Below are 13,209 nucleotides of genomic sequence, written 5' to 3' on the forward strand. Positions count from 1 at the left end.
AGCAACGAATAGAGACAATCCCTGCCCACAACGGGCTCAGATAGTCTCCCCCACCCCCCGGAAAGGGTTAAAGCTGTAGCCCCAGCGGTCCCGTCCCCCCACCCCCTCCTCATTAGCTGGCCAGTCGGAGTCCATTAATAATGCAGCTCGGACTTCAGGGGAGACACGGCAGGGAGCCGGTTTGTCCTCCACCCCCAACCCCCTCAATGCCCACCCTTTTCTCCATTGCCCCCTGCCCCAGCCCGGCCCCCCCGCCTCGCTCCAGGGGCGGACTCTTCCCCCTGGAATTGGGCAAACCCTCACACTCTTCGCTGCCAGACTGGTCCGCCGGGACTGCAGGAGCTGGGAAAGGGGGGGGGGGGCGAAGGGAGGAGGGAGGGGACATAGAGGGGGGAGAGAGACACCCAGAGAGACCCAGAGATTGAGAGACTCCCCCCACTGGAGTCTCCCGCTCTAGTATTTTTATCTGTTCGTGAATCCATCTCCTCCTCCTCCTCCACACGCCCGTCAGCAAGCGGCCCGCTTCGTCTCCTAGGCGCGGGCCCGAAGGCAGGCAGGGAGGGCGCCCGGAGGCGGAGGCGGAGCAGCCGAGGTCCCTCTTACCTGCAGACCCTCGGCCCCGGACCCCCCGGACCCATGGAGCCCAAAGACCGCAAGAAGATCCAGTTCTCCGTGCCCGCGCCCCCCAGCCAGCTGGACCCCCGGCAGGTGGAGATGGTGAGGACCGAACGGGATGAAGAGGAGGGGGCGCGGGTGGGGAGGGGGCTGCAGCTTGGGGGACCCAGCCCTGCCCTGCCCTCTGCACCCCCGGGCGCCGGCCCCGCAGCTTCCAGCTGGTTCAAACCCTTCCCTACACGCTTGTCCGGCGTGGCTCCGCTCCCCCCTCCCCCCATCCTCCGGCCCCTCGGTCCCCCAGACCCCTCGGTCCCCTCTTGCCCCTATCCCCCCGGTCATTCATTCGTTCAATCGTATTTATGGAGCGCTTACTGCGTGCAGGGCACTGTTCTCAACGCCCGGAAAGTACAGTACAGCAATAGAGAGAGATCATCCCCGCCCACCGCGGGTTCACAATTTAGAGGGGTCCCCCGGTCTCTGGTCCCCGTCCCCCAACTCCGAGCCAGGCTGGGGGACGGAGGGAGGGGCGCGGCAGGGAGAGAGGGAGGGAGGGGCGGCCAGAGGAGAGTTTACAAGTTGGCCCAAACTTTACTCTGGTTCCCGCTCCGGCTCCTTCCCCGCAATGCCCATAGCGCCGGGGGGGGGCGGGGAGTGGGGGAGGCTAAGGTCAGAATCACAGAAGTTTTGCCTGGGGGAGGGGGACTGGGAAAGCGCCGTTCCCCCTGAATCCCAGCCTCCCCCCCAGCCCCCATTTAACGGGGGGTAAACTGAGTCTGGGTTGCGAGCTGTCAGCTCCCTACTTTTCAGCCCTGCGTCCTCTCTTCTGTCCCAGCGGCACGGAAGGGCTGAATTTTTTTCTACACTCCCTGGATCTGGTGCCCAGGGTCACGGGTTGGCGAGGGATCCCCGGGGGTGGCACTCTCAGCCCCCCGACTGCTAAGTGCTCCTACTGACTTGATTCCTGGGGGCGCTGACTTGAGCCCCCAGGAATCCTCCCCTCGAAAAGCAGGCGGGGGGCGCTTAAAGACCCCCTCCCTCCCGGCCACTTCCAGAGTCGGGACCATTTCCACCACCTCTGGGTGCAACTGGTTTTGGGGTGCAACGGGGAGACAGAGGGAGGGTCCCATCCCACAGGGACAGGAAGGCAAGGCGAACTGGGGGCGGATTGGCGGACGACTCCTGAGTCCAGGCAAGAGAGGACTGAGAAAGATTTCTAGGCCGGCGGGAAGCCTGGGAACACTGAAGAAACATCTCCGGCGATTGCTCGGGCACAGAGCCAAGATGAACCCCACGTCCCCTCTGCCCTAGTCTGCTGAGCGGGCTTTCCTCTCCCCAGCAGACCTGACCCCTGACCCCGTCCCAGCCTGCCTCTTGCCCACCCCTGCTTGGCCCAGCAGGAGCCTCCCCTTCCCCTTTGCTGCCCGTCGGAGGAGGTGGCTGCCCTCTGCCCTCCAGGGTCCGCTTGCCGCCCCCAGGCGTGGAAGGTCAAGTGGGGGGAAGGGATGCCCACAGTGATCCTTCCTGCAGAGACCCCCACCCCCCGACACACACCCAGGGTTGGGGGCCTCTGGGCATCCTGATCCAGCTGGGCTCTGGCTGGCAGCTGTTTCAGAGAAGTAAGAGATGGATCTCGCTGCCCTGGAGCTGCCCCGGAGGGTGGGAAAGGAAGGTGGGCAGTTCCCGGAGTGGGGTGGCAGTTCTTCCGTAGCCTGTCTGGTGTTTCCCCCCAGATCCGCCGCCGGAGGCCGACCCCGGCCATGCTGTTCCGGATGTCCGAGCACTCCTCTCCAGGTAAACCCTGTCCTGGGGTCGGGCCTTCCTAGCCCTGCTCCCCCTGCCCCAAAGCCCCGGATCCCTCTGCCTCACCCACCTTCCTTCTCCCTCTTCCATCCTCTCCTCTTGCCCACTGGGACCCTCCCACTGGCCCGGCTCGCCCTCGCAGAGGACCTGGGGTAGGGGTCATCCCCAGAGCCAGTCTCTGCCCTCAGCCTTGGGGTTTCTTATCCCCCCGCTCCCCCTCCCCACGAGACTTCCCCCCATAAGTCTGTCCCCTCTCCCATCCCCTTTCCCACTGAGGCCCTCGGGAGACTACCAGGTTCAATGGGTCTTAATCTCTCTCCTGTCTGTATGTGGTTCCACCTGTCCGTCTCCTGAAGAGGAAGAGTCATCTCCTTACCAGGTGAGTGTTTCCTGGGGACGGGGGAGGGGGGGGGGGACAGGTTAGAGAGCGGGAGGGGGAGCCCCCCCGAGGGAAACCTCTCCCTCACCCTTCCAGTGTCTGATCCCCACTTTCCCTGAATCGATCCCTTGTTCCCTCAAACCTACCAATAGAAGACTCGGGGCACCGGGCCTCTTGGGTCTGTTTCTCTGCTGTCACAGGTGCCCTGGGGTTGAGATTATTGGGATTAGGCAACCCTCTGCCCCTCTGCCCCTGCCATGCCCCCACCTCCATCTGACAGGTGAGCCGGACCCAGCATATGGTAGCACCAGCCTGGGTTCCATTTTGATGCTCAACTCTGCCCACTGAGTGACTGACTCTTGGATGCGGAGGGTATGGGAAAAGGGGCTGGGTCTCCTGGGATCTTCTTCTCCATCCGCCCCCGCCCCTGAGCCGAGGGATGATAGATGAGAGGGGAGCTGGCAGGATAGACCAGTGGGGCGACCGGCAGGGTGGCTGGAGGGGGTCCGGGTGGGCAGTATGTAGTGCAGGGACAGTGAGGAGGGGGTCTGACAGGGACAGTCCATCCACAGTCCTAGCCCCGCACTGAGAGTTTTAAAGACAAAAGGCAGGACTCTGGAAGGCTATGGTTGATTGGTGTGTGTGCGTGTGGCGGGGGCGGTGGGGGGGTCACACAACTGAAGACTCTTTTGAAGTAGGCAAACTCGGGCACACCCCGCTGTTCGTCCTCCGCTGGCCGCTGCGTCTGCCTCCACCATCCCCTCCTCCCAGGTTCCTACTGGAAGGCTCTGCGCTCTTACCCATGCCAGCTGGCATGCACCCCTGGGGGGATGCCATGGGCCTCAGGGACCCCTAACCCTCCTCCCACTGCCCAGCGCTCCGTTGGGGTCCGGCCAGGGAGGCAGGATCTTTCTTGTGTGTTGGGAGGGGCAGTGGGGGCTCAGGGATGAGGTGGGTCATGGGGAGGGGGTCGGGGGCGGACTGGCCTCACTCACCACCTGCTCCTCCCTGACAGAGAACCGTGGGTGAGGGTCACCACCTCAAGTCGAAAAGACCAAACCCCTGTGCCTACACCCCCCCGTCTCTGAAAGGTACCGTCTGTCCCACAGTCCGTCTGTCCTGAACTGTCCGCCTGGGGTTCATTAGGGCCTCAATGCCCACGAATCAGAGCACGGGAGAGCTGGAGAAGAGGAAGAGGAGGAGAAGGGGAAGGAGGGGAAGGAAGGGTGGGTCAGAGAGAAATCAGCCAGGGGGATGAAAGAAATCAGGCAGCGGGTTGGAGAGAAATCAGCTAGGGGGCCCGTGGTATCCATGGGGAGGACCCATGGGTCAGGGAAGGGGGAAAGAGCAGGGGCAGGAGGGTGGAGAGTGAAAAGAGACCCAGGATGGTCCCTTTAAATGATGACCCACTTAAACTCCAGGACTCATGTTGGTGGATTGTGAAATGGAGCATCTTGCCTCAGCTGGAGACAAAGAGTTTCTGGGAACCGGGTCCCTAGGAGACCCCTCCCCACGGGACGGTGGAGGAGGTCTGACTCCACCCACCCAAACCCTTTCCTCCCCGGCCTCTCTGTCCTCAGCGCTATTCCTGCCGTGTCCAGGGAGAACGTTTTTAGGAGCAGAAGGGCCTTTCCGGTGCTTCCCTGCTCCCCTATCAGCACCTCATCCTCTCCCCCACCTCCAGGGGCTCTAAGTTCTTCCCCCCCTACTTTCCTCCCGGCGGCCCTAGGTTGGGCCTGAAGGGGTCTGCACCAGTCAGCTGGAGTTTTTTTAATGGCATTCGTTAGGCCTGATTATGTGCCTGGCACTGTACTAAGTGATGAGGTAGGTACAATCTTGGACACAGTCCATTTCCCATGTGGGGCTCACAGTCTTAATTCCCATTTTACAGATGAGGTAACCGAGGCAAAGAGAAGTGATCTGCCCCAGGTCACCGCAGGCAGGTGGCAGAGTTGGGATTAGAACCCAGGTCCTTCTGACTCCCAGGCTCATGGCTTTATCCACTAGGCCACGGTGTTTCTCAGTGTGGCCTGGGGGGTGAAAGGGGGAATTAAACAGGTGGCCCGACTTGCCTTGTAAGGGTGTCTGCGGGCCGACCGGGGCTGAGTGGGTGACCTGGGGTCCCCGCCCCCCGACGCCAGCTCTGTGGGATCAATGGGGTCCGGTGCCCCGTCCCGGGATTTCCAGTTACGAGTGAAGTCAGTGGACCCCCAAAACTGGGCTCACCTCCCAGCCCTGCCCGAACCTGAATGTTCCCAACCCCCGTCCCTCCCCCCAGAGCCCCACCCACTTCCCCCTTCCTGCCTTCAGAAGGAAAACTGACCCTATGCCCACGTTCAATTAAGGCCTCGGAGCCCAGGGGCAGAGTAGAAGTCATCAGCTGGGGCTGCAGCGGGAGGGATGTCGGCTGGATTCCAAGCCGGACTTCCCGGAGGCCAGGGTGGAGGAGGGAGAGGGACCACTGCCCTCTGTGGAAAAACACCCCATTTTCCCCCCTTCCTCCCCCACCACCCTCATCGGGCCCTGGACGTGGAGGCAGGGGGAGGGACAGGATGGTGCCCTCCTAGGCCAAGGGGTGGGGTGGGAGGTGGGGGAAGCAGGAGGGCAGGAACCAGGGGGCTGAGCAGGGAGAAGACAACAGAGACAGTCGGAGACTGGCAGGCAGAGATGGAGAGACCGAGATCGGAAGCAAACGAGGCCAGATCCCATCTCTCTCCCTCTCTCGCTCTCTTTCCCTCCTCCTCTGTCCGCCCCCGGTGCCGCGTACACGGGGTGTGCAGTCTTCCCTCGTGGCTTCTTCTCAGCCTCCACCCCGCAGCGGGCCGGCGGTCGCCCCCGTGCATTCAGCGCACGTGCTCCCCGCCCCCTCCCCTTCCCCCTCCCTGCGCGGGGGCGACCACCGCAGCTTTCCCTCGCCCCCCAACCCAGCCTTCAACGGAGGTCGGGGTGCAGTGGAGGGGAGAGGGGCAGGGGGAGAGGGCCAGGGGCTGGGCCAGGGACTAGGCCGGCCGCTAGGCCCGTGCTAGACCTGCTGCAGGCGCAGTAGCCCCTCGGACGGTTGGCTGAGGGTCCCGCCGCGTGGGTCAGCCCCCTCCCCGTCCCCCTTCCCTCCCAGCTGGCAGAGGGTCCGGGCGCGGGGAGGGGGAGGGTCCTGGCCGGGAATGGTCTCCGCGGAGCCCAGGAGCCGCGCTGCCCCAGCCCGCGCCAACCCGCAGGGGATGGCAACAGTGTGGCCATTGTGTGTCTGCTGCGCTGGCCGCAGGCCCCCCGCCCCAGGCCCCCCGCCCCACACTGTGCCCCCCCCCCCCCACACACACTGTGCCCGCCCCTCGGGGCCAAGGTGGCCTTCACCGAGGACTGGAGGCTCGCAAGTTCCCGGCACCATAAAAGTGGCAATAAACTCTCCTCCCTGGGCGAGGCGGGTGGGGGGGTCCGAGCCCTGAGCCCTCCACCCCCTCCCCTCTATCTCCCTCCTCAGCCCGGACAGCGCTCACACCAACCCCTGCCCTTCAGGGGCCCCAGATTCTTCTCCTTCTCCCCCAGGAGGACCCCCCCCCCCCGGCTTCTGGCCCCCTCCCTCCTCCCGGGGTCCCCTGCCCTCTCTTCCCAGGACTCACCCCCAGGCTTCTGCCTCTCTCTCCCAGGTCCCCCCGGCTTCTGCCCCCCTCTTCGCGGTGTCTCCTGTCCCTTTCTTCCAGGACGCCCCAGCTTCTGACCCCTCATCCCAGGACCCCCCTCCCTGCTTCTACCTCTCTCTTCCCAGGGTCCCCTGCCCCCTCCTCCCAAGACTCCCCATTTCTTGCCCCTTTCTCCCAGGGTCCCCTGCCCCCTCCTCCGAGGACCCCCCATTTCTTGCCCCTTTCTCCCAGAGTCTCCTGCCCCCTCCTCCCAAGACGCCCCAGCTTCTGACCCATAATCCCAGGACCACTCCGCCCCCCGCTTCTGTCCCCTTTCTCCCGGGGTCCCCCGCCCCCTCCTCCCAGGACGCCTCAGCTTCTGATCCCTCTTCCCAGGACCACTCCCGTGCTTCTAACTCTCTCTTCTCAGGGACCCCTGCCCCTTCCTCCCAGTACCTCCCGGCTCTGCCCCTTTCCTCCAGGGGTCTCCTGCCCCCTACTCCCAAGACCCCCCCCTTCTGCTCCTCTCTTCCCAACTCAGCTCTCTCTACTTCACTTGTCTCTCCACCCACGCCTACACTCACCTCTGGACCCCTCCCGTGTGGAGCTGGGTTTTGCAGCCTCAGGAAGCCCTTGGTGGGGCTTTTTCCTCCCTGCTCCCCGTCCCCCCACCCCCTGCAGAGCTCAGCCCTACTGGCCTCTCTGTACCCTCAGGGACCGGCCACTGGGGCTGCAGCCACTTTCTAGGTCGGTGAGAGAGCCGGGGGACTGGGGATTTGGGTCAGGCTGCTGGGTCACTGTTGGGGAAGGGGGAGGGGGAGGCTTCGGGGATCTGTCGGATTCAATCTCAGGTCCCTGACTTTGCCCTTTAATGACCCCAGGGTCCTAACCTCCCCGTCTAGTGGTGCCAGGGTCCTGACCTCCCCTTCCAGAGGGCCCTGACCTTTCCTTCCAATGGCTCCAGGGCCCCAACCTCCCCCTACAGTAGCTCTAGAGTCTTGACCTCCCTCTCCAGTAGCCCAGGGTCCTGACCTCCCTTCACTACAGCTAAGAATCTCCCCAGTCTCCCTGGCCCCAGTTGATTCTGGACTGGGAGAGGGGGACACTTTGGAGGCAAGATCAGGCAGGCTCCAATCAGCTCTCCTGCAGCACCAATCGGTTTGTAGGGTTTGGTAGGGAGAGCCAGGCCCAGCAGACCATCTCTCACTGGGGCCGCCGGGGCCAGCCGCCCCACCTCCAGCCCCGGAACCATAACCTTCGATTCATGCGTGTCTCAAGCCATCAAGATCCCAGGGCTTAGGACAGGCTCTCTGGCGGTCACCCACTGGGAGGTGACAGCCAGCTTTCCCTGGCCTGCTGGGAACCAGCGACCAACTCCTGCCCGCTGCTCCGGAGATATCCCAGCGTTCCTCACAGTCTCAGGCTGGTTCCCACCCCCGGCCTCCTACTCTAACTTCTCTGAGGTCCTGGAACCACTCTGTTGGCGTTCTCCGCTGGCGCTGATATTCTGGGAAACAGAGCGAAGCCAGGGAAGGGTGGTGGGGACCTGGGGGTGCAGAGGTGGCCGCCGGGCCCGCCTAAAACCCCTGCTCTGGACATCTGGGGGGGGGGCAAGGAGAGGGCGTGAGGCCTTAGCTGCGATGCCTCCTGTACACTCTCCACACACCAGCCGTACAGCGCATTGCGGAGTCGCACCTGCAGTCGATTGGCAACCTGACGGCTGAGGCTGAGGACGAAGAGGAGGCTGAGGCAGAGAGCCGGGGCTGCCAGGAGGAGGAGGAGGAGGAGGAAGAGGAGGAAGAGGACGACGATGACTCCAGCCAGAGAGAGGTCATCAAGCTTCGCAGCGAGCCCGGTGAGCTGGGAGATGGCGGCTGGGACCCCCCGGGTTTCCTTGAGCACGCTGGACCGTCCCTTTCCCAAAGCCTCAGGAGTTTCCGAGTTTGCCTGAAAGGGGCTTTGACATTCCTCAGAGATGGCCTGTTTGCTGGATGCTCCCTAACCAGTCAGTCGATCGTATTTAGTGAGCGCTTCCTGAGTGCAGAGCACTGTACTGAGCGCTTGGGAGAGTACAGTATAACAATCAACAGACCTACTCCCTTCCCACAACGAGTTTACAGTCTAGAGGGGGAGACAGACATTAATATAAATTATAGGCCTGGACATAAGTGCTGCGGGGCCGGGAGCGGGATGATGATAAAGGGACCAAGTACCCCACCCTCACCCCTCACCCCCCACCTCCACCCCCACCCACGGGCTCCTAAACCCCCCCACCCTAGAATCCACCAGGAGAAAATGGGCCGAACCCGAAGTGGGGGGAAGTTAGACAGCAGGATGGACCTCGTAGCCGGGAGGGAGAAGAGGCGTTGTGGGCCGAGGTGAAATGGGCGGACTGGGTTGTCCACATTCAGGAGACTCATCTGCTGGGAGGGATTAAGTGGGGTCTGGGCTGGAGGCAGGGGGAGGGATGAAAAGACCGACGGAGGGCTCGCACTTGCTGCGTAGCGATGGGCAGAGGAATCGTCCTCTCGTCCATTCTCCCCTCTCTGGGGAGAATGGTTCCCTCTAGTGGACGCATTGGGGAAATGAAGGCTGGCCCCCTCTTCAAACCTCCCCCAAATACCCCAGAGGCAATAATAATTCACCACAATAATAGTAATAATCTGTTTATTGAGTGTTTATTGAGCTCCAAGCACAGTGCTAAGCGCTGGGATCGGTTCAAGATAATCAGGTTAGCCACAGTCCCTGCCCCACATGGGGCTCACAGTCTAAGCGGCAGGGAGTCAGATAATAATAACTGGGTTATGTGTTAAGGGCTTAAGATGTGCCAAGCACTGTACTAATCGCTGGGGGAGATACAAGATAACAAGGTCCCACATGGGGCTCGCAGGCTAAGTAGGAGGGAGAACAGGGATTGAATTCCCATTTCACAGATGAGGAAATTGGAAGCACAGAGAAGTTAACCATTTGCCCAAGGTTCCACAGCGGGCGAATGCGGGAGCCTGTATGAGAACCCTCCAGACCCGTGTTCTTTCCAATAGGCCGTGCTGCTCCTCTAAATTCTAAATTACCATAATCGCCAATTCAGTGAGGAAAATGATAGATGGCAGAGAAGATCAAATAATAAAATAATGGTAATTTTTAAGCACTTACAATGTGCCAAGCACTGTACTAAGAGGTGGAGATTAGACCTAGGTTCTCCCCCGACCCCGATCCCTCCCGTCAGCCTTGGGGAGACCCCCACCGGTCCCTGCTCAGCTAGTGGGAGTTTCCATTAACTTCCTCCTCTATCTGTTCCACAACTACCATTATCACCAAGTTCTGCCTTAGTCTATCCACCATCCCGCTTGCTGTAGGGACACACACAAGAGGCCATCCCATGGAAGCGATGGTCACAATCTCTTCCCCTCCCCTTCTCCCAGTTCAACAGTTCCAACACCTTCCATGAAGTCTTCTAGGGCTCTCCTTGAAACCTCTTCAGGCGTCAGATTGGATACCAGGGGGTCCCGAAGACTAAGTGCCAATCATTCACTCAATCGTATTCACTGAGCGCTTATTGTGTGCAGAACACCGTACTAAGTGCTTGGGAGAATACAACAATAAACAGACACATTCCCTGCCCACAACGAGTTTACAATCTAGAAGAGCTCCTTCATTAAGAAGTTATAGTGAGGAGGAGGATTGGGGAAGGGGCTGGAGAAAGCCTGAATTAGCTGTGGAGAGGATCTCAGCACCTCCCTTCCCCCAGGCCCTATTATCACCCTCTCCCAGTGGTCCCCGATTTGGAAGGGATGGGGGGCGGGGGGATATCGCTCACCTTACAGTGCCTGCACCCCACTGGCTTATGGAGGGGGTTCGGGACAGTGGGGCCAGACCCGCTGCGGGTCAGAGCCATCCCTGCCCACCATCTGGAACTCTGAACTCCCCTGGACAGCCAGTCCACCAGTCAATCGATCCCTGGTGTTTATTGATCACTTACTGCCGTGGTCAACACTCGCTTGGGTGAGTATGGCACAATGGAGTTGGGACGCACAATCCCTGCCCACAAGGAATTCACCGGCTGCGGATGGGAACAAGCTGGAAGAGGGTGGTGTCTCCGACTGGGTGTAGCGGAGGGGTGCCTAGAGTGGTTGGGGGGTGCACAGGGGTGCAAAGTCTCTGAGAGACAAAGGGTACCCCCCTCCTCACCACCTTGCTTTGCGATTCCCCTCCTAGATGGGCAGATGACTCCCTATGGCCGGGGGCTGGAGGGATCCTGGGGTCGCCCACCTCCACTGGATGAGCAGGAGGACGGAGCCCCCGAAGCCGGGGGGGCAGGGAACCCCTCGCGGAATGGTAAGGCAGGGTGGCACTCGACAGGGGAAACTGGCACCCAGGGGGCCGGGGTGGACAGGGAGCCCCTCTCAGAGTGGTAAGGCAGCGGGGTACTCGAGAGGGGAAGCTGGTACCCGGGGGCTGGGGTGGGTAGGGAGCCCCTTTCAGAGAGATAAAGCAGCTTGGCACCAGAGAGGGGAAACTGGCACCCGGGGGCCGGGATGGGGTCAGGGAGCCCCTTACAGAGTGGCAAAGCAGGTTGGCACCAGAGAGGGGAAACTGGCACCTGGGGAGGGGGAGGCAGGGAGCCCCTCCGGAGGGGAAGCTGGCACACCCGGGGAGGGCGATGGGATCGATCAACCAATCAAACAGTGGTATTTATTGAGCGCTTACCGTGAGCGGAGCAGTGTATCGAGTGCTTGGGAGGGTACAGTAGGAGAGAATTAGCAGACGGGGGAGGGGGCGGCGGAGGGAGGAAGAATCACCCACACGTTTCTCTTGCAGACCCCGGAGACCGCCTCCCGGCCCACTGCACGTAGAGACCCCTCCGGCCCCCGCCCCCCGCCCCTCAAGGAAGGCAGAAGAGGAGGGATGGAGGGGCTGCCTGCCGCGGCCTTGGCTTGCCCCAGCCCCGGTGCCTGACACCGGTGTCTGTCTGTCTGTCTGCTTGCCTGGCTGCACCCCCCCAGACCCACCCATCCACCCATCCACCCACCCCCGGCCCGACACACACACACCACACACACACACCCCCTTCCTCCCCTGGGCACTGTCCTCCTCCCCTTGTCTGGGCACTGCCCGCTTCCCATCACAGCCACTCACTTCCACCTCCCCTTCTTCCCCACTGGGCCCTGCCCTCCTCCCCTTCTCTGGGCACTGCCCGCTTCCCATCACAGCCACTCACCTCCACCTCCCCTTCTTCCCCTCTGGGCCCTGCCTTCCTCCCCTTCTCTGGGCACTGCCCGCTTCCGATCACAGCCTTCCGCCTGCGCCCTCTCCCCGCCTCCTGCTGGGCCCTGGGGAGGCTAAAATGCGGCAGGGGGACGTGCGGCTCCTGGCTCGAGATGGGGGGAGGCTTTATTCCATTCCGTCCCTTCTTCATCGGTTTGTCCAGCTTCCCCCTTCTCCCCTCCTCTTGGGTGAGGGTCCCTGCCGGGCAGGACTCCGAGCCGGGGCCGGGAGGCGGGAGGAAGTTTCCGCCCTGTCACAGGGAGTCGCGGCCTACTCTGCCCCTCAGCTGTGAGACCCTCCTGCCTCATCCCTCTGATCCTCCCGACCTCCTCCCCACCCAGACCCGAATCCCCTTGCCCCTGGACACTGCCAGGCCCAGCGCCCCCCACCCCCAACCCCGGGGTCCCCGCTGGCACACCGCCCCCCACCCCCTCAGCCAGAGCAAACCAGGTCCATCTTTTGTCCCGAAGACTTCCCCCCTTCGAAGCCCCTCTGGGGGGTGGGAGGGAGGGGGCGAGGGGACTATCTGAGGGCTTACACATTAGGAATGCTGCCTGCCGCGTGTGTGTGCGTGGGCGTGCGTGGGGTGGGCGCGTGTGTCCCGCCCGTGGGGGCAACGGAGTCGGGGCCTTGGGGCCTTTGCCCTTCTGCCTCGCCCCACGGGCTCCTCCCTGCCGCCGCCCCCGCCTCCGCCCCTGCTTGATGCTGGAATAAAGCTTTGTAAATAACCCCGACCCACCCCAAGTTTGCTTTAGTGGGAAAACGAGGGGAAATGGGAGGCAGGCGGGCTCCCCGGGGCCTCCGTCTTTAAGGACCAATGCTCTGGGGATATTGGATGAAAGAGAGCAACTGGGGATCCTCGATCCAAGTGTTCCCCCACCGTGAGAAGGGTGATGATGATGATAATGGTATTTGTGTAGCGCTTACTACATTTTCTAAGCCCTGGGGTAGATCCAAGGTAACCAGGTTGGACACGGTCCCAATCTGGGAGGAGACGGCTTCATGGAGCGGACCTGAACTCGGACCGGCTGCCATCCGGCTGCCAGCAGACGACCCCCATGGGACCTCTGCCGTGCCCCTCTGTCCTGGCAGCCTCTATCTCCCGCTACCTGCCCAAGGTTGGCAGAAGGGAGTGGTGTACACTGAGCCCTTAAAATCACAGAATTCCAAAACCAGTCGCCCCCATCTCCCACCTGATTTTTTCTCCTGTTACGCTGGCTCGGACAGGACTATCTGATTGCTCTTTTTTTTTTTTATAGTATTTGTTGATCAATCAGTCCGGGGTATTTGTTGAGCCCTTACTATATGCAGCTTGGGTAGCAATCGTGGTCCAGTGGATAGAGCACGGGCCTGGGAGTCAGAGAACGTGGGTTCTCCTCCTGGCTCTGACACACGTCTGCTGTGGGGGACCTTAGGCAAGTCACTTCACTTCTCCGTGCCTCACTTTCCCCATCTGTGAAAAGGGGGTTAAAACTGTGAGCCCCATGCAGGATAGGGACTGTGTCCGACATGATTACCTTGTACCCACCCTAG

General features: G+C 61.9%; 1 protein-coding gene across 2 annotated transcripts; it reads left to right on the plus strand.

The window, feature by feature from the left end:
• Window positions 1-387: 387 nt before the first annotated feature.
• PPP1R1B (protein phosphatase 1 regulatory inhibitor subunit 1B) lies at window positions 388-12,410 on the plus strand. 2 transcript variants are annotated; one of them, XM_029074496.2, is made up of 7 exons: window positions 388-717; window positions 2,346-2,406; window positions 2,745-2,794; window positions 3,810-3,885; window positions 8,081-8,266; window positions 10,627-10,746; window positions 11,230-12,410. In XM_029074496.2, the coding sequence occupies exons 1-7, from the start codon at window positions 637-639 to the stop codon at window positions 11,262-11,264; spliced, it is 609 nt and encodes a 202-aa protein (XP_028930329.1). In that variant the 5' UTR covers window positions 388-636; the 3' UTR covers window positions 11,265-12,410. The 2 variants fall into 2 exon arrangements, with proteins under 2 accessions (XP_028930329.1, XP_028930330.1); XM_029074497.2 differs by having other exon boundaries at window positions 390-717; window positions 2,772-2,794.
• Window positions 12,411-13,209: the final 799 nt, after the last annotated feature.

The sequence above is a fragment of the Ornithorhynchus anatinus genome, chromosome 11 (assembly GCF_004115215.2).
Source record: "Ornithorhynchus anatinus isolate Pmale09 chromosome 11, mOrnAna1.pri.v4, whole genome shotgun sequence".
In the NCBI taxonomy this organism is placed as follows: domain Eukaryota; kingdom Metazoa; phylum Chordata; class Mammalia; order Monotremata; family Ornithorhynchidae; genus Ornithorhynchus; species Ornithorhynchus anatinus.

Coding starts and splice junctions, on each gene's coding strand:
- PPP1R1B (XM_029074496.2), top strand. CDS start 637: ATGGAGCCCAAAGACCGCAAGAAGATCCAGTTCTCCGTGCCCGCGCCC. Junction 2,407..2,744: donor GTCCGAGCACTCCTCTCCAG/GTAAACCCTGTC, acceptor TCCTGTCTGTAT/GTGGTTCCACCTGTCCGTCT. Junction 8,267..10,626: donor CAAGCTTCGCAGCGAGCCCG/GTGAGCTGGGAG, acceptor TTCCCCTCCTAG/ATGGGCAGATGACTCCCTAT.